This window comes from Diplotaxodon limnothrissa, linkage group LG4, assembly GCF_057381915.1.
Source record: "Diplotaxodon limnothrissa isolate DT_005_m linkage group LG4, D_limnothrissa_male_GT1.1, whole genome shotgun sequence".
NCBI lineage: Eukaryota > Metazoa > Chordata > Actinopteri > Cichliformes > Cichlidae > Diplotaxodon > Diplotaxodon limnothrissa.
The window spans coordinates 3,351,901-3,370,855 of record NC_140599.1 but is presented as its reverse complement, the minus strand read 5'-3'; the positions used below and the strand labels follow the sequence as shown (position 1 = coordinate 3,370,855).

Genomic DNA, 18,955 nt, shown 5'->3' with positions numbered 1-18,955 from the left:
TTCCCACTATCTGTCTGCTGAGCAGGTGCAGCCCTGACTGACACTCGTTCAGAGCTGAAACTAGTGATTATTTCCATTTATTTCCATTTAGTCTGTTAGATGCCGAAAGCTTGTCTAATGTTAGTTTAATATCATTTATGATAAATGTATCAATACCCCAATTTTTTGCAAAGCTTAGACCCGAAAGTGTTTGGCAGTTTTGCTTCAAGGTGGCCGTTTCCAGATAATTTCCCATGAATTTATCAGCAGATATTTTCAACTCTACATGCATTCTTCGTCCTTGCTGACTCCATCTGATTGTGGTGGAGGTCTCCTGATGCTATGTTTCAGGTTTATTGCACTGGTCAGTGATTCAGCACCACCACCTTCACTCAAGCTGCCTGCCAAGCAGATGTAGCCCTGAACAACGTGCTTTACGATGAGGCAACACGGCAGTCATCTCTGCTCCGATACCGAACTGCAGAAACCTCCCAGGGCGGGGGGTGTTCGGGGATACGTACGGAGCCGATTCGGGCTCTGGGATTTCGTCCTCATGCTAGCTGTGCTGCTTAAAAACAGAAAACAAACAAAAACAGCTGAGGCAAATTCTGGTTCCTCTCCTGCCTTCACCCCCACACCCCACCCACCCCTTTAAATTCTGTAACAATTTCTGTATCTGTGCCTCTAAATCATCTCGTCATTCATTTTGCGAGTGTGCAGCGAGAGGAGGAGTGTGGCTGCCCGGGTTTGTTTCTCCCTCTTTGTTTGCTGTGGTAAACCCATGAGCAGCTGCCGGTGGTGGGGTCTGGAGGGATTCTGAAGCTGTGTGTCCTCTCTCTCGCTTTGCCATCCTCTGCCAAGGTGGCATTATGCGAGCAGAGAAAGGGGCAGAGAGAGGGAGCGGGAGACACAGAGGAGGTGAGGGCGGTGGGGTGAGAGGGAGACGAAGCAGTGGCGGCCATAGTAAAGATGGAGGCAGGCTGAGGGCTGTGGGGATTGGTGCAGGAGAAGGCTTGCTCCCCTGAACTTTGCCTCCGTGTCAGAGAGGAACTTGTCGATTTGGCAGATTGTGCAGCGTCGGACATGGCTGCGCGCTCCCTTACACTCCCACCTGCTCCCCCCACCCCCTCCTCACTCTCTCTCCCTCTCATTGCCACTACCCCCCCTCCCCTCCCTCCCCCCTTCCCACCCTCTCTCCTCTTTCTCTTTTCCCTCCCTTTCAGCTCTTGAAGCTAACGCATTGGCTGGGCTACAGGCATCTTGTTGCCAAATAGGTGGGCCCTACTCGTGTTGGCAAAGGCTCAAGCAATGGTTAGGGAAAGAACGCGGAGAGGACGAGAGACGGCGAGCGAGAAAGAGAAAGAGAGAGAGTTGGAGAGAAAAGGGGAAAAAAGAAGCAGCACTCGGCTTTGCCAGCGGTCGTATGCGCTCATCCAACATTGATTCGGCTCTCTGGTTTTTTTCCTCCCTATTCTGTGCTCTGCTCTCCCTGGCCCCCCCATCTGTGTGTGTGTTTGCGAGAGAGTGTGTGTGCATGCGCGCGCTCGTGCCGGGCCCGGGATCAGAACAGACACCACCACCAATTAGATTTTGCCAAGGATTTTTTTTTCCTCCGAGATTTTTAAAAAAAATTTGGAACTCACAAAGGACTGTTGAATTTTTGTTCTTTTTTTCGAATACATTTATTCTCGCTGTTAAAGTCTTTTTCTAATCATTTTTTCTAACATTTACATTTTTACCTGTTTATTATTTGTTTTGCTCCAACTTTTTGTCCGTCCTTTTTTGTGTCATTTTTGGCTTTTGTCTCAAGAACTGCTGGCTAGCGTCCTACTGCAGGACTCCCTTAAAATCTTTTTTGGTGTGTGTGTGTGTTTTTAAACTTGAGTCCACTGTTTGTGCTCAGCAGCGTGTTCTGCAAATTTTAAAAAATTATAACCCTCCCCACTCTTTTCTTTTTTTCATCTGCTAATTCTCCACACCCTGCCAAAACCAGCGCTTGCTTTACATTGGGGAGCGCGGGAGGAAAGAGAAAAAAAAACTGGTGCAGGAGATTTTTTTTTCACTTTAAACGCTGTGCCAAATTTATGATGAGAGTGCAAAATGGTAACTACCAGGCCGTCTGTCTTCCTCTAGCAGTGTGGTTTTCTGTGGTGATTTCTGTCTGCTTTCAGTTTGTTGTGGAAATGTGAGTCTGGTTGGAGCTCCCTTTGCATGGTAGCGCAGATAGGAAATGGTATGGCTGATCTTTTAGCGGCACATTTCAACAGTGGTCTAGTGGCGGCAAAGCTTGGCGGTGGTGAGCGACCGGTGTGTGGCAACCCTGGCACAGGAACGCTGTGGCGAGATCTGGGCTTTGTTGCCCAGAGATATGTAGTGAAGGTATTATGGTACAGCAGAATAACTTCTCTTTTTACAGCAGGAAAAGCGGGAGCGCAACTTGGCTCAGTTTTTCATCTGAATTCGTGAACTGTCGTCTTTTCTTTATTGTCTTGAACATTTTATTTTTGAAATGCTTTGTGTTATACCTTTGCATGCTATTGTAAGGATGATTTTTTCCTGGTTTTCCTGCATGCTTTATTTTTATTTGAGTCTGAATGTTGGAAATGAGAAATAATTTTAACATTTTAATGGCAGTTATTTGAATAGCTTTTTGATTTGAATTTAAATTAATTGATAATCATCAGAATTTTCATTATTCCAACAACACGTTTAGTATTATTAAACATTTTGGCATTTTCATTAAAAGTTTTGAAAAACCTCAAATTTTACAACTTAAAAAAAAAAGAAAAGGCATTTAAAAAAAAAAATTTTTTTTTACAGCCTCCTAACGCCGCATCTTTTTCTCTCTCATCAGGATGAATTTCATCCCTTCATTGAGGCCCTTCTCCCCCATGTCCGTGCCTTCTCCTACACCTGGTTCAACCTGCAGGCCCGTAAACGCAAGTACTTCAAGAAGCACGAAAAGAGGATGACCAAGGATGAGGAGCGCGCGGTGAAGGATGAGCTGCTTGGGGAGAAGCCAGAGATCAAGCAGAAGTGGGCCTCGCGCCTGCTGGCCAAGCTCCGCAAGGACATCCGGCCTGAGTTCCGCGAGGACTTTGTGCTCACCATCACGGGGAAGAAGCCCCCCTGCTGCGTGCTGTCCAACCCCGACCAGAAGGGCAAGATCCGCCGCATCGACTGCCTCCGCCAGGCCGACAAGGTGTGGAGGCTGGACCTGGTGATGGTCATCCTGTTTAAGGGCAGCCCCCTGGAGAGCACGGACGGCGAGCGTCTGGTCAAGTCACCCCAGTGCTCCAACCACGGCCTGTGTGTCCAGCCACACCACATTGGGGTGACGGTCAAGGAGCTGGATCTCTACCTGGCCTACTTCGTCCACACACCAGGTATGTGATACCTGTAGAAGAACCGTTTTTCCCACCGTTTATGTGGTTGTTATACACACACATACACACAGGTCATGTGTTTTGTCACACACTCTTTGGCATGTAAGTCACAGATTAGACCCTGCCCTCCACTATGTACCAAGCTGATCTAGTGCCAGGCTTTGATAAACCCAGTCAGCACTGAGATAAAGACCACGTCTTGATATTTAAAGTCTGCAGCGTATAGTCCTAAAAAAAAGTTTTCCTCTCAATGTTTCTATCTGGTTTAAAGAGATTCAGAGAATCTGACAGTCAGGCTTAAAACCTGTGTTTACCTAGAGATATGTTTGCATTGGTACATTTGTTCAAGTATTTGTGCACAAATTTGTCTAAATCCAAATGTGCATGTTTTTCAGTGCCATCTGTAAACAAAAGCATCTGCAAACCTGTTTATCTGTGTGTGCACGCATGTGCACACGTGTGCGCGCACGACAGGCAGTTTGTCATGTGTCTGTAATCCATGTGTGTTGTGGGGTTGTTGTGTATCAGTAGCAGTGTGGTGTTTTTGTGGGTTTCTTTTGTGTGTGTGTGTGGTGGTCTGGAGAGCGCAGTGACAGCTGGCCCAGTCCCAGGTAGTTTAGGAGGCAGAGAGAGAGTCAGCCTGTCTGCAGCCTCAGCCTAACGCCACACACACACACACACACACACACACACACACACACACACACACACACACACACACACACACTCTCAAGTGGACAGACTCTCGCTCAGGAGCTCTCGATCAAACACCCAAGCTGCGCCTTGCGTTGTTCTTCTGAGCGAACTGATCACACACACAGTCACACACACGTTTCGCGTTTACATCCACACGTGTTTTCTGCTGTGATGGTGAAGTTGAAATAGAGGCGGTAAAAATATTTTGGTGTAACATGTATACAAAGCCACATGTGTACTCGTGTGAGGGCAGCGATCAACGCTGTGAAATATAATATTTGCATGTCTCATTTTGTTGCACTTCACAGCTGTAGTTATTTCAACCTAATTTCATTTCTCAGGTAATTTTAGGAATGCAAATCCACTTTGGAAAATAAATAGCAACAAATGCTGATCTGGATATAAAATTATTAAATATGTTGTAACTACTTTTGCAAAAAACAAAAACATTTAAAAACAAAGAAAATTATATTCTGTTCAATTAAATTCCATTTAATTACTGCAGTGAGAATTTGATGTGCCTGAAGCTTAATTTTCCTGACACAAGTGAATTTAAATTGTCCTTTTAAACACACTAATGTTTAAAAATGTCTCTATTAGAATATAGTAGTAATAGTAGTAGCACTCCTGTTGTAGATGCCTGAATGTGCTGGATGATTTATAGTATAATTTAGGCTAATGTATTTATAATTGAAGCCCAGCTTTACCACTGTTAGCTGTGATTACAGTTTTAGCCACATTCATATATAATTTGGTCTATTTTATATATTTTATTTGTTGTCGTCACTTGATGTAGCTGTCTGTTTCTGTCAGGTGTTTGCAGGTGTAAATCATCTCACACACACACACACACACACACACACACACACACACACACACACACACACACACACAGTCACTCTCCTCTTCTTCAGCCATTTCCTATTATCTTGGGCTCTCTTACGACAGACTGGCATACAGTTACAGGGCCTTAATTCTTCTCCTTGGCAGGGAGGTGCAGCGTTCCTCTGTGACAGAATCCCCCATGCCAGGCTCCTTTCAGCCCAGTGTGTAACTCTGCTTGAGTTTTGCGGGGCCTCCGTGAGCGCCCCTTCCTGTTCCACAATGTGGCATGGCAAACCGCGGCTCAGATTAGCTCCCAGCGCAGCCTGGTGCTCCTTAGAGTTTTTTTCCCTGACAACTCTGTGCCAGAATCCAGCAGCCGCTCGCCCCCATCGATGCGATGCACTAGCCCGTCTCCTTTCTGGCCTTTGTGCATTTCATTAGTATTTCATCTTATTTGTACACATGTGAGTATTTTTCCATAAATCTTTATGGGATTTCTTTTCTTTCTAATCTTTTTTTTAAGGCCAAGTGGCTTGTATTTGGTTTACTACTGCATGTGAGAGAAGCAGCGCTGCTTTTTCCGTGCAGCCACCTTGCACTAACAACTGGTCAAGAATGGGGAGAATGTGTGCGGTAACTAAAATGAAAAAGCGTCCACCTTTTGTAAGCGCAAGTCGCTGTGTTGTTCCAGCATGCTGGCGCGGGTTAGCCAGAGGACAGGCAGACAGTGGCTCCATTCTAACCTTTGGGGTGGCAGCGTTACAGTTTTATTCTTAGCTCCCCTTCCCAGGGTGTCTGTGTCTTGCGGAAGTTATCAGTTGCTAGGCCCGATGATTGGACCGCAGCCGTCTCACCCAGCTCGTCCCCGCCGTCGTGTTTCAGCTCTCTCGTCCCCACTGATGTCACTGTCGCCAGCTGTTCGGCGGGGGGGTGGATCTGCTTTCATGCGGCGTGATTGACACACACATACACAGTCACACGCACGCTCACTAACCCCCACCCCCCCTCTGTTTCTGCTTCCCTACAGTACAGTATGTGTCTGCTTTTGTCCAATTATAGACTTCGGCCCTCGCAGGCGGGGCAGGGACAGATCAAAGCTGATGGACTCTGATCTGCACTACTGCACCACAGCTTCAAGAGCAAGGTCCCGCTAATCACAAAACGAGCCTGATCATTTTCTTTTTGACAAGTACCTGCCTGCACACAAGCGCAGAGCATGACATAATTGTCAGGCAGTAACGAGAGTCGGATCCCAAAAGTGGTTAATTTTCTTTTCACTGATTGTGCTGCATTCGATGGCAGCAGTAATGGCTCAGGGATGTGGAGGAAGCAAGGGAAATCGGGGATGAGGAAGAGGTGGGGTGGTGGGTCTGATCTCATCTTTGATCACGTGTCTGTCGAAAAGGAAAGTCTGGCTCGCCAGTTGGGCGCTGCGGGCCGTCCTCCACCTAGAGACGCCCGGCTCAGGTCATGTTTTTTCGAGCGACGTGTTCCATATTTGTCCGTCTGACGAGGCTGCACAGTTCCAGCATTAGTCATTTTTGGAGCCCGATCAGCCTCATACGGCTTTCATTACTTGTGCTGTTATGATAAAAAGATGTTTCTGCAAGTGCAGCCTCCATATCTGGTCTCTGTGCTGGAGACAGACAGACCAGAGAGGTGCCCGGGGCAGGTCCGAAAGCCAACTACGCGTGCCAGACAACGCCGTATCTCCATGCTGCTATGGCGCAAACACAAATCCGAGACATTCATTTACCCATCAGTGTGTCTTTGTGCGTCGTCGCGACATTACAAATGACCAAGAGAATCTCTTTTAATAGAGACAAACAAAGAGACAGACAGCCAGACTGAGAGACTTAACGCCTCCACGTCATGCTAAATCCATCAAACACATCTTATCTGCTTCGCCCAATATCCTGAGCTTCAAAAAGGAGGTAAAATTATCAGATGCAGTTACATAATAAAGAAAAAAAGCAAACAGGAAAGAGTGGGATTTGTTTTATTACACACAAGCTCGGTCCATAGAGGCAATACGCTGGAATATTAAAGCAGAAGTAGCAGTCGTGTTATGTTTGCCGTTGGCTGAGTGTTTGCAGAAGCAGAAGAGAAGGAGGAGGTGTAATGGTTAAAGCAGGAAAAATACTCTGTCTTCTCTTTCTTGGATCTGCGTGTTGCGCAGAACAGAGATTTCTGGATGGAGCGCAGAATTGCGCTCCAGCGTTCTGGCACGGCTCCGTAACCCGGGCCGACGGAGGAACAGAGAGTGTCGGCGCCGAGGGAGCCGCATTCATGTGGCGTGAAAAACACTGCTGCTCCGACGCTTTCAACGGAAACTTTCTTACGCTTTGTTGTCATTTGAAATAATGCGTCCAATAAAGTTTGAGCATCTGCAAGCCCCTCTGACATGACAGCACAGCGTCAGTGACGCTGCCGCGTTTTAATGTGCGCTGTGGCGTCCGGGCCTATTTTCAGAACCCCTCGTTTTTCCAGCTTTTTTTTTTTAATGCGTGCGTGTGTCACAGAGAGGAAAAGTGAAAAGAAGAGGGGAGTGTGCGGAGTGTAAGGAATCGCTGGTAAAAGGATTACTCCGTGCAATCGGGCTTCCGAGGCGGTTGCGCTAATGCTCGATCCTCTGACCTCCTTTAACCGTTCTCCCTCACATCTCTCCCCGTTCTATAGGTCCGACCGCCGTGCTGCTCTATGGGCTTGGGAGCAGGCCAACCTGCTTCATATTCACTGTAATTATCCAGTTTAGTGAATAATCCTGGAAAAGATACACAAAAGGCTGAGTGTATGATTGAATTATGTGCAATTTGAAATGAAGGTTCGGGTCTTAACTTCGGGAATAGAAAAATTCCTTGTAGCAGAAAGTGCAACAAAGAGTAGCTTTATTTCCTAATTTCACTGTACAGTGGTTTTTAATTATTGGTGTAATTAAGGTTAATAAATAAAAGCCATGGTGTCTGTTTAGCAGCTTAGCTCACTTTTTTGGATTTAACGAGCAGAAATTTATTTAATTCTCAAGAAATTAAATGACTTAATAATATGGATTAATGAGTAGAGTAAACAAAAGCAATAAAAATAAATAGGCTATTCAGCTTATTGAGCTTTATTTTTACTTCACAGCTTCTTTGCTTTCCTCTACAGAGCAAACACAAATTAGACGTCTCCCCCCATGTTTCTCCTCCGTGTATTATTTTTAGTCTCTTCAGTTCCACTGTTTTGCATTTGCATGACCGATCTTCTCTTTTCTCTGTGCAGGCGCCAGGCTTGAAGTCTGTCCATCCGCTAAAAACATAGGTATCCCCGCACAGGAGCTCTGGCTGCTAACGCCTGAGCCGAGGGGCAAAGAGCAGGAGGAGCGGAGAAGTGATGTGTAGAAAGGACGGAAAAGAGCGAAGCGAGCGTCTTTTTCTGGGCCATTTCCCAGCAGCCAGATTCTGATCGGTCCGCCTCGCGCCTTGTTGCCTCGGTCCAGCGGAGCAGAGCACATGCACGGAGACTTGCCCTGTAATTGGGATAGCTCTTTCCACACGGAAAAAAAAACGGAGCGGAAAACAGCGGCGAATCCGCCGTCTCCTCCGTGCGCACATCTTTCATTTAAAAGTAAAAAATGAGCAATTATACGCAAACAAAATCCCCTTAAATAACCACAAATGAACGCTAATAATGTGGAGATTAATAAATATTTTCACCCCTGCTTCATTTATTCTCCCATTTAATGGTAATAAATGTCAGTGGTTGCTGTTAGGATGATATTGAGCGCTGATATAAAGTAAAAAGAAAAGCGTAGAATAAAGATAATGGAAAATGCCATGCTGAAAACAAAGAGAGAGGGAGGGCACATATTCAGGCTAGTGGGGCTGGTTGGCAGCATTTGGCACCCAAAGCTGCAGCTCTGTTTAGGAGGTGCCAGCTTTTCAAACCGACACACAGTCCCTGCCAACTTCTCTCCTTCTGATCCTTTTCTTTCTCTCTCATTTTAACATTTTCCCCCTGTATCCTTGTTTTCGCTTAACACTTCTTCCCCTCTGCACGTCCCCTTACGCCCCAGCCACCGCCGCTCCCGTGGATGCTTTCTCACAGCGGGCTGTCAGAAAAGACGAACGTCAAGAACGTTCGGGTCTTGTTTTGCTGGGATGTCGGCGCGTTGAATAAAATGGCTATCGTGTTACCAGACGTGTTCTTTTATTTTTGTGAAAAATATTTTCCACAGCTCTTTTTTTCTTACTCAGCGTGCTTCTGTGGATTCAGGTCCAAAACAAAATGGAGGATGAAGCACAGCTCCTCTCCAATCAGAGCGGAGAACCAGTCAGGAAAAATGTTACTGGCAAATTAGCAATTCTGAATATTTCCTGGTTTGCTTGTTTTCTTCTTCTTAATGTGTTTTGGCGTATGCACACATCTGCATAGGCAGAGTGGAGGTGAGGGTTGTGGGCTGACTGAAGAAATCAGTTGTACGTCTTTCGGGATGCAGACCCGGGGCCCGAGGATGGAGACAAGAACGTGCTGCTGTGAGCGATGAGAGAAAGCATTAAACGCTGGGTATGGGGGTGGATGGAATTACTCAATAATGATCAGAAAATTAGAGCCATTATTGAGGGAGAGTAAACAGGCCTCTCTAAGTGTGAAAGCCTCCTATTCAGCCAGGACCAGGAGCAGGACTCCTTTCTTCCTTTCGTGGATCCACCCATGGCCTGGAGAGCCCGTCTTTTGTTCCCTGAAATAACAGAGTGAATATATGGGGGTCGAGTTGGGAGGGGGGTGCCGTTCCCAGTGCTGAGCACAGTATGGACGAGCTACTGACTGTAAGCTACTCCTTTTATTGTAGCATTATGTTTACTTTTGTCTTTCTGGCTTTTTTCCATACTTACATTTTTTTCAGACTTACAGTCTAATTAACTGTCTGTATTTAAATAAGTTGCTGTCACTGGGTTCAGAAATCCTGGCAGCATATGTTAAAGTTATTTTCTTTTTATTTATTTTTATGTCTGTTGCGTACAAGTGCACCTGTGCGTCTCTTCTCCATTAGCACCTGCGTCTTCCTCTGTCTCGGTCCAGAGTCGGGGGAAAGTGGGTGTAAACTAGGCGCTAATGTGACTACTTCCGCGTTTGTCACTACAAATGTTTTAATTAATGGGGAACGGATAAATAAATAAGCTTGCCACGTCTCGCAGCAACTGAACAGCAAATGCAGTGCTCAGAAGAGGGACAAAGGAGTGAAGAGAGGGATTTACACTTTGAACAAGCCGTTAGAGAGAATAAAGGAAGCTGTGTTTCCTTCCCCCCTTCTCTCACATCACTTCCAAGCACTCTACTGCTCTCAGAATAGGATTTGACGTTCATAATAACTATAGCACTCTTGCTTGTAGCTACTTTAATAATGACTGCATTTAAGTCTTTCATGCGAGTCCAGAATTCTCTGTCTAGCTGAAGGTAAAGGAAGCTGAGTTAAGGTTGTATTTAAAGGTGGAAAGAATTAGCAAGGCCCCCAGCGAGGACAGAGTGGGCATCGCTCACATTCAGATAGATGGGGTTTCAAAGTGGCTTGCAGATGTGCAAAACTATGGGAAGGCCAAAGCAGTATAAATAGTGTGGATGACTTTCCCCGGCAGCCTGCCTTCATGTGACTCAGTCTTGTATTCAACATCCTTCTTCATTCAGCTCTGGAAACTCTCTCCGGGGCAGAGCTTTTTCCCGCTCTGGGGCTCCGCTCAAAGGGGGAAAAAGAAGAATTACAAAAATCACCTGACGTGTTCGCTCACTTTCTCCGTCTGTTTGCTTTTCATATAGACGGCCAGCTCCATTTCACAGACATCACTTTTGGATGGCAACATTCTCATTATACTCGTCAACTGTCAGCGCTCAGCACTCTCTCGTCTATAATTTCAGACTCATTTGAATTCTTATTGGCAGCTTCGATGCATAAATTTCATAAAAGATAGGAAAACAACACAATTTCTTCTCGCTCTCCCTGGTGAGCAATAAAATATGGAGAAGATTAGTGGGAAAGGAGTAATTCAAATTCAATTGTTTGTTTGGATTTTTATTATCAAGAAAACACATGTCCGGTATCATATTTGAGCTTCATACATTTTACATCGCGGATACCTAACAAAGCCAGCGTAACTGTCGCGCTCCAAACGGCCTCACGGCACCTTTGCATTGGATAGCTGTCCAGAAAGGTAGATGAATAGAGTTGCCATGGCCACAAAGCTTCTTTTTTTCCTCTCAGTGTACCTTTCCTGGGTGATATCCAAGGAGTGTCAGCGACTGGCCTGGTTGGCACGTTGAGTGGCCATGCAGTGCTGGGCTGTTTCTGTGGCGCTTCAGCCTACAGTGTGGGCAACCAGAGCGCAGTGCTCTGCCAGAGGAATCCACTCAGATCACTTTCACTCTATAGAGGGCATCCCCAGCACTCATGTAAATTAATAAGCACATATATAAATATATATATGCAGCTGAGCAGGGACACTAACCCGTGCAGCAGCAATGTTAGTCAGAGTCTTAGATTCAAAATGACTCATTTGTTTTCCTAAGAGGAAATGGAGGAATATTAGATTTTCTTGGTGTTATAATTTACTATTTTTATTTTAAACACTTGTCACTGGACATGGGCCAAGTGAGACATATAAAAATGTCACAGTAATTTTAGAGCAGATTTTTCCCTTAATGTTATTCACACATTTTGCTAGGCTTAGTTCAGTCCAGGGGGCTTTTTATCCTCTGAGAAGCTATAAGTACCTTTTGAGATGGCAGCTGTGATATAATTTCATTATGAAAGCAGGGGAGCCTGTGATATAAAAGACTTGCCTGCAGGCAAACAAAGCGGCTCTAACCCCTGTGTGCTGCTGACTTTGGCCTTATGTTCTTATTGTTTGGGATATCACTGACCCCGCTGCCCTTAGTGCCAAAATATTAACCAGAAAATCAAATCTGTCCTTCTCTCAGTTCTTTAGGCGTTCTGAAGATCATTATCAAATAGACGGAAAATTCTAAATAAATGAATAAATAATAGGACAAAATCCAAATAAACTTATCTGGTTCTTGAGAGGTTTGTTCAAATATGATTAAAAATCCTTTTGATACCAGTTATTAATGTAAAGCATATGAAAACAAAGTTCTTTTAATCAGATGTTAAACCCTGGAAATTAGTGAATTCATAAATCATGCAAGTGGTTATTACAGAATCAGAAAACAGGGCTGTGTCGAGAAAACAAACATTTGTCTGTATGTCTTCATGCTAATAAATCCCCGCGTCCACCGTAAGCCTTCGACTCCATCCTATCAAGAGGAGTGATTTTCTGTCGTCGTTTCTGGTTTACGTGGAGACGGAGAGGAATTATAATATAAATATTGTTTTATTTCAGCACACTCACCAACACGTCACTTAGTGAAAATTGGTGTCATTTTTCAAAGCGTGGCTTTAGTTCAACCAGTCAATCGATGCTTGGAAGACATGCGGTTCTCTGCTAGTTTCTTCTAAGCTGACAGAGTTTGGCTTTCAGCATATTTTTACATTTTCCCCCTAAAACGAACCAAACCTGTCTCATTTACACCTGAACCTAGTCTCGTTGTTGTGAATGTAAACCGATCTCTTAACAAGGATTTCCGTAGGTCTCGTTCCTCACGCTCATCATTAGAGCTGCACCCCTGTGTATTTTACAGTAATACACCCACTGCGTGTGAATTGGCTGCTCTTGTGTTTTCGATGCCGACTGATTTAAATGTTAAAAGATCAAACCTTTATCCCCAGTGGCTCTCTTCAACTGCAAAGGAGTCGAGTGTGTGAAGTGTGCTTTTAGGTGTTGTTTGCCTATCTATTCCAATGGAGAGAGAGAGTGTGTGTGTGTGTGTGTGTGTGTGTGTGTGTGTGTGTGTGTGTGTGTGTGTGTGTGTGTGTGTGTGTGTGTGTGTGTGTATGTGTGCGCGCCTTCACGAATGCCCATGTGCACTATAGAAGCAGGCTGAGTGATAACAAACGCTGTCTGCAGCAGAACATATGAGTGTCCTCTCTGGATGCGCCCAGCACCTGAACCCCCTTCACACCTGATGCCTGTGGGCCTTGTATGGACACATGGAGAGAAACAAGCGCATTTGCAAACAGACATGTACAGAAACAGCGCATGCACTGGCTTGACCCTGCTGGAAACTGGCACTTGGAGTGTTTTTATGGGGTGTGCGGGGCTCAGAGTGAGCTAAACCAGGCCCCAACTGGGTCCCCCCTCACTGGTCTTTGACTGGGTGCAATCTGTCGCCACAAAAGTAGAAAACCGTATGCTCTCTTGAAAATCCATACTCTGCTAGGAAGCAGTTTGCATGTGATTTGAAGGTGCCGGTCATTACAATGAGCCTTTTTAGTCAGTGTCTCTGGTATTGCTCTAGCAGCAGCAGAAGCAATGGAGCTGATCTACTTGGTTATTTGCCCTTTGTGTGGTAACATTTGATTGGTGTATTATTAGACACAGACCACCCTGCTTCTGAGCCCCACTTGAGTTTCCATTCTTCTGCTGCTCAGCTTTAATGTCAGGCGCTCCTCCAGCAACCCAAACATACACAGAGAGCATTAACGTAAAGGAGGAGAGGCACCGTCGCAGCGAATTCGCTCTGCTTCAGCGGAATGGCGATAGGGAAAGTAATCCAAGCCTCAGTGTTTATTTTAAGAGCTGATGATCTAGAGATGGCCATTAAAAGCAGAGGGCAAACAATTTAAGAGCAGTAAATCTGAATGGAGGAGAGGAATGGGTGTGGGAGGACGGGGAGGAAAGGAGGGAGGATAGAGGGTGGTTTCTGTCACTCGCTCTACCTCGCTCTCCTTCCACGCAGGGGAAAAAAATACTTGAGATGACAGTGAATTAGAGCAATCTGGCCTTCATTCTGTGGTTAGATTTTTATCTGCGGTTTTGGCCCTGAGAGCATCTCGGATCTTTGCTTTCTTTTTTCCTCCCCGTCTGTTCTTTTACTGTTGTTTCTGTTCTTTTCATCTGCGTTCAGGTTCCCTTTTGGCCTGGCTGTAAAACAGACCTTAACGAGATACCATTCACACCACGGGCGCCAGCGCTCGTCCCTTTAACCAGGCTACCACAGCGCAACATGCAAAGTTATCTGTGCTTTAATATATTATATATTTTATATAATGTGCTGAAACCAAAAGCATCCACTCGAACTGTTGCTGTCCATGAAGGGAAACCCTTGCAATGAGAACCGCGATAATAACCGGAGAACATCAAGATGCATAAAGGATCATAACGCTGAGAAATGATATCTTATATGTTGTTACACAAGATAAAAATACACGTTAAAAAGAGCATGTGACAGAGAAGGGCCGATCTGAGCCTTAAGAATAACGACTGTACTTTTGTGATGAAAGTAAAGTCGCGTGAGCGTGTGTCACATGGCTTCACAGACGAATAGACTCGCAAGGTGAAAATGATCCGGGCTCTGCGGTCGCAGCAGTAATGATGGTGTTGATGAAGGAATGAACTCTACTTCTACCAAAGAAAGTAACGAAAAGCTGGGAACCTCTGCCCAGCATCATTATCCTCTAGCCTAATACTTTGCAGTAGCTGTTGGTTGATGTTGATTGAAGCACTGTAACATTTATAGCGCTAATATTTTTTCCACCGTGCTTTGCCGAAGCCACCGTCCCTTTGCGACGCATTTGATGTTGCCCAAAATCGAGCTCACCAAAACCCGTGGTTCTCCCTCCTTCTAGTTTCTCGCCCATCTCCTTCTTGTTGGTCTTCAGATGTGTGATGAAGTAATCCCAACATATTTAAAATCCTAAAACAAACAGAGCCAAATTACACACATTCTTCCCCCATGCTGATTCGTGGAAGTTGTTAACCAAATAAAGCTCCCTTTTCTCTTTCCCTCTTTCCATCTCACTCATGCTCTCAGTGGATCTGTCCTGGCTGGAGCTCTTAACTGAAATAGCCCCAAGCACAGAGCCTCTTTTGTTGTCAGGCTTTTTTTCTCTACAAGGTGTTTGTGAAAAAGAACAGGATTTTCTCTTCTGGGCTCAGGTCCCTCCATCACTCCACTGCTGCCTGTCTGGCTTGCTTGGTCCAGGTCTGTTCTGGTAAACAGCCTTGCCTGACACTCACTGTTTATCACACATAGCAGTGAAGTTTAGCCGATTTTATTTTGGGAATGGGTTTTGCTTGGAATGTCTTGCAATTATTCTTTTTTTCTGCATAAACTCGTGTTTGTTTTTCTTTTTATATAGCATAAATGCATACCCTCAAAGATAGATGCTGTTTGTTTGAAGGCTGATTGTTAAAATATTAGCAACACTTACATGCTTTTGAGTATACACGTATATAACCTATAATCCACTCCAGCACACCAACAGTATTGGACTTTTGTTTTCCTATTTCCACCTGTAACTACAGGACATGCAATTAGCTAGCTTTATAACAAAAGCAGACTAAGTTAGCTACTAGCTAGTGAACATAGTGGGCCATTTGCTGGCTAAGGAGACGGGGATTTCCCCTCATGCTGTGTTTTAGAAAAAGCAGTGCTCTAAAAGAAAGCAACTCTGAAAACACCCATATGCAGCAAGAATAGATGGCTGGTAGTAAAAATAAATGTTTCACTGTATAACTGAAACTGATGAAGGCCTATTATCTATATGTCCTGTTCCATATTTGTATCCTTTGACTTTACTAGAGCAACTGTATGTTTCATGGTTAAAAACCAACCGTATTTATCTTACACTGGTGCTTGGGGCAGCCCCCAAGTTCATCCTCTGCTGTAACAAGCTGTTTTAGCTTGCCTTCACATAAGGCCAACACTTAACTGATTGGCTGCCCATCACAAATGAAAGGTTTGAACAGCAGGAGGGTGGGTCTTCTGAAGCCATGTTCACTTACTGTCTGCACTATTTGACCGTTTGGCCATTTTTAAGTTGTCTGCACTGTCTGAGTGACTGAAGACCAGAGTTCAGGCTAAATTAAAGGTTTCGTGTGTTCACTGTGTCCCTTTCGAATGTGTGATGTGCTGTGCATTTGTTCATACTGAGAAACAAATAGTTAACAAAGCCATTTTGTAGCACTGACAGAAGGGAGCACACAGACACACACTCACAATCACACACTCCCTCATTCAGGCACAGCCTGTCATTACAGAAGCCTTGATGTGGTCCCTGGGTGGCACTGATGCCTCTTATTGTCGTTTTATGACAACTTTCACTCTCTTGCTCCGCGATGCCCCGCCTCCCTTCCTCTTTTCCTCATTCCTTCCCCTATCCCTGTGTCTCTGCACCCCATCCCACCTCCTCCCAACGTGTCCAAACCCACATCCATTTTCTCGCTGTTGCAATGGGATGCCTGTTTGTTTTTAGAGTGTAAACCATCCTGACACATATCCCCAGAGCAAAGCCCTGATGTAGGAATATGTTTTAGGAGGGGTGTGTGGTAGCAGTGGACAGCTTGGTCTCCATTTGCAGAGGTAGAAACTGGGAGCTGGAGCCAGTCCAGGCCTTGTTCCCAGTTTTTGTCGATTGCGGTTGACAGTTATTGCTTTTGGTTTTACTTGAATAATAGGGTTGGTAACAGCAGAGTGACGACCTGCCATGACCCGCTGATGGTTGTGCTCCGCGTTTTGTTGAGGCCTGCGTTTGTCAGGTATAAATTCAAAAAGTCTGGTTCACTCGGGGGCAAAAATGTTCAATTTTTTGCCTTCACTCCTCCATCTCTGCACCTGCCACACTTGTGTTTGGCTTTGAGGATTTATGACACCATGATTTGTTTGTCATAGATCGTAATTCATTATTCTACTGACTGAAGTTGGATAAACTGGACTGATTGAACAGCAAGCACGTTTCATGAGGCAAACGGCTGCACTTTAGGGGTAATTGCTGTTACAGAGACCTCTCTGTTAGAGGGGAACTCTTAACATATACATTTGTGGATGTTTAAAAAATTGCCCCAGTGTTTGTAGGAGTGCTGATTTAGGGTGATGCTGTTAGATAATTAGGTAAAAATGGAAAGAGTTTTTGCGTGGAGATTGTGGTTATGCACTTTCAAATAGACTGACACACACACACAGAATGTTTTGCATGTCTGCACCTTAATTAATGAGGTCTTTGGGAGTATAGGCCCTGCAGCGCTGTTGGGTAAATGAGTGAAGCGAGTCACCTCGGGACAGCAACAGGTAAATCCTGTTTAGATCAGCCCCAAGGCACTACTTGTTCCTTAATTTGGCTACGAACGCAGTCTTCCCTCCCTTCTCTCACCCTAATCACCGCAGCACCACTTGGTAATCTTGTGCATGCACCCTCTCTTCATTTCTTGAGGTTTTCTTAACAAGCTTACATCTTTTCTGGGTCTTTGACCTGAAACTGTTTATCAAGCACGCAGGCTCTTCTTCGTCGTGTTGCTTAAATGACCTACTAGGTTACTTAAGGTAACAAATGTGGAGCAGCAGGACAAGGTGATACTGACACTATTATGTCAACATAAGTGACAGAATCTGCTTGTTTACCGAATGAACTGTGCACAGGTATTGGACAGGCTGTCATAGCTGGTTAGGCACTATTAAATTAAGTGATATCTTGGCTACGCTCAAATATGGGGGCGGTTGGAGTTCAGATAGAATCAGTTTGTTTCCCTTTGCCTTTTCCTCGGCAAACAGTTAGCGTGAGTCTGTAATTAGCACCTCTAACTTTGTTAGAGCTCCTAATTTCATTTTCGCAGGGAGCCCCATGACTAGCCCTACTAACAAAGATACAGGAAGCTCAAAGCAGCCCACTGCCTGAGACTTGCTGTTCCACTTTGAACATTAGTGGGGAATTTCAACACGCTGCTTCCATCTTCTCATCTAAACTTGTTTTCAGCTGTTCTCATTTTTACTTGTTGCAGAATAAAACATAACTATGGAACTGAATCATTTGCCTTATTTGTTGATATCAAGAAACAGTGGTGAGTTGCTCCTTTAGCCATTCTCCTTCTCTAGACTAATATCATGACTTCTTGGATTATGCTGTTCCAGCTCACACATTTCTTATACCTCAAACTACAGCAGAAGAGAGATGTCACTGATCTGAACATTTAGAGGCATCGTCAACTCATATTTCAGACCTGTGGCTGTGGCAGCTGCAATGTGGCTAGTATTGTTTTTTAGGGCAAGTGTGTTTAGAAAGCAGCTAACGACCAATTGGATTCCACCGTTCCTTCCTGATCCATCTGTGCTCCTGCTGTGAGTATAACTTACAGTAGCGTGGAGGGTCTCTTGAGGTCAGGGAGCTGAAAATCACAAAGACATGTGGAATGCTGAAAGTTGGCCAATACAAACAGGCAGCCTTGGCTCTCCGTCCATGCAGAGCACAACAACCACCAGTTAGCTATACCACCAACCTCTTGCTCTGTGTGAGCGACGGTTGGCCACAAGGGGGCAGAAAGTATAATAAGTGTGACTAGCTAACATTGAAATTGGCTACTTTAGCAATGGATCATTTGACTATACATACGTCTTTATTCGCTGTAAGTATCGATGCCTCAAGGAATCTCCTGATTGTAGTCTCCTTCAGCTACCCTGAGATTTTTAGTTTTAGCCTATCACTGTATATAAAATATTAATGTCAAGCATTCATATGTGAACATGACATTTTGAAATCTTGTGAGAGCTGCTTTGCTTGATTTAGAGCCAGATGTATTTTGCTGGGAGGTTCCAGTGTTACGTTTTCTGGTTATGCTAGCAAACTGCGTCTATTAGCTTAGCGCTAAGTAATAAAATACTCAAAATTTCACTTGTCAAAACTGAAGCAGTTTTGAAGCAGCAGTTCCCACTTGGAAAACTCATTTAGAACAGCATCCAAGAGAAAATTGTGAACACGCATGAGTCATAAACATCGGACTCATCCCCATCATTACCTTCCCTCCCACGTGATTTGAACACAACATGTTCAGCTGGCTTTCACGGTCCCCTCTTCATTTTGTCGTACACATTGATAGTTGCAAATGGATAACAAGTTGCACCATCAGCAGTGGGACATAAATTAGTGAAATGAAATGATAGCTCATCGTTACTTAGGTTGTTGATTTGCCTGTGGTTTGCAAAAGAGTCAT

The 18,955-nt window shown here is 44.7% G+C and overlaps 1 protein-coding gene across 9 annotated transcripts in view; it reads left to right on the top strand.

Moving 5' to 3' along the window:
* Positions 1 to 18,955, top strand: part of nfixb (nuclear factor I/Xb) — a 137,135-nt gene that overhangs the window by 39,614 nt on the left and 78,566 nt on the right. For 5 of the 9 annotated variants that reach the window (XM_085351294.1, XM_085351287.1, XM_085351293.1 and 2 more), the window contains exons 1-2: positions 2,089 to 2,358; positions 2,834 to 3,365. In XM_085351294.1, the coding sequence (XP_085207420.1) occupies positions 2,191 to 2,358; positions 2,834 to 3,365 (700 nt within the window). In that variant the 5' untranslated portion in view covers positions 2,089 to 2,190. The other 4 variants (XM_085351288.1, XM_085351289.1, XM_085351291.1 and 1 more) reach the window with 2 other exon arrangements.